At 40.7% G+C, this 1324-nt stretch overlaps 2 protein-coding genes across 3 annotated transcripts in view; one reads left to right on the top strand and one right to left on the bottom strand.

Annotated features, from left to right (window-relative positions):
* Nucleotides 1-948, bottom strand: part of LOC101846209 (zinc finger protein AEBP2) — a 2541-nt gene extending 1593 nt beyond the window's left edge. For both annotated transcript variants that reach the window (XM_005097179.1, XM_005097180.1), the window contains exon 1: nt 428-948. In XM_005097179.1, the coding sequence (XP_005097236.1) occupies nt 428-466 (39 nt within the window). In that variant the 5' untranslated portion in view covers nt 467-948. The remainder of the gene's footprint in view (nt 1-427) is intronic.
* LOC101849370 (prolyl 4-hydroxylase subunit alpha-1) overlaps nt 1-1324 on the top strand; it is a gene marked incomplete in the record, with an annotated part of 25316 nt that overhangs the window by 19136 nt on the left and 4856 nt on the right. Inside the window, 1 exon segment of the mRNA XM_013081844.2 lies at nt 1124-1186. Within this exon segment, the coding sequence (XP_012937298.1) occupies nt 1124-1186 (63 nt within the window).

Genomic DNA, 1324 nt, shown 5'->3' with positions numbered 1-1324 from the left:
AGAGAGAGAGAGAGAGAGAGAGAGAGAGAGAGAGACAGAGAGACAGAGAGACAGAGAGACAGAGAGAGACAGACAGACAGACAGAGACAGAAAGAGAGACAGACAGACATACAGAGACAGAAAGAGAAATAGACAGACAGACAGACAGACATATAGACAGACAGACAATCTGTAGATAATGATGCTTCAAATCGTATATTTAATATAATATTTAACAGATCCTTGCAAATGGTTTGAGCGTGCTCTGATGCCGTGGAATGCTTTCTTTCCTATCAAACACCTATCGTCCTTAGTTCTCCTCCTTCTTTTCTTTGTATGTTACTCTCACTCTCTAGCATCACCTCTAATCTTCGGCACTTATATGTACTATTTTAGCCTCAAGAATCGCAAAACTTTTACTTTTAACTAAAAACGAATGTCCCCTTACCCTAAGACAGGTTAGTAGTTTGATCATGTGGTCTCCCATACTTCAGCTCATCAGAGCATCACCTTCAGCCGTCTGCCTTCTACTTCTTGTTAGTTCAGCAGACACGAGGGTGCTGCCCGTATGGAATAAAGGCAAAGATCGTACGTCCTTTGATAAAGGTCTTTGTCTGAAAATTCAAGCGTAAATATTATGTGTCGAGGCTTTCGTGCTTTAACAGTGTATTAAATCTTATCAATTCTATTAACCTTCTTTGTAGATCCATAGACTTGAATTATGATATTATTTTCTTAGAACGAACGATGTCATGGCCGCCGCTCTTTACCAGCTATAAAAACTTAGCCGCCCAAGTACGCATTGTGGCAAAGATCGTACATGTTATGTACGATTTTTGTTTATTGTAGACACGCAAATGACAGGCAAACCATCGGTCTCCTTGCCTCTTTGTCTTATTTGGTTCCAAACAGTAATAGAGCCAAAATAGTGCGCTCCTAGGTAAACCGGAAATGTGTCAGAGTGCTTTGTCTTTGATATTGTAGACAAGTCTATCTATCTGCGAAACTAATACTAATCGGAAGCGGAAACGGTGTAGGCTACCGTTTCGCTTCATTTTCAAAAAGTTACGCTAATTGAATAAGCTCCAAAAACTATGACGTCAAATAATAACGCTATCTACTTTTTGTGGCTCTGTCGTTTCAGATCTACCATGCTTCATACATGGGCATCGTAAATGGCAACAGATATGCAAGCGTGTATATACAGGTGAGTAAAGAATGTTTATCTGTATAGCGTCCGTCCCTGTCTATCTGCTTGTCCGTCTAAGCTTGTCTGTCTGTCTGTCTGTCTGTCTGTCTGTCTGTCTGTCTGTCTGTCTGTCTGTCTGTCTGTCTGTCTGTCTGT

Source organism: Aplysia californica, unplaced genomic scaffold, assembly GCF_000002075.1.
Source record: "Aplysia californica isolate F4 #8 unplaced genomic scaffold, AplCal3.0 scaffold00148, whole genome shotgun sequence".
Classification (NCBI taxonomy): Eukaryota; Metazoa; Mollusca; class Gastropoda; order Aplysiida; family Aplysiidae; genus Aplysia; species Aplysia californica.
Note: the sequence above shows the minus strand (reverse complement) of the source record. Positions and strands in the feature narration are given on the sequence as shown.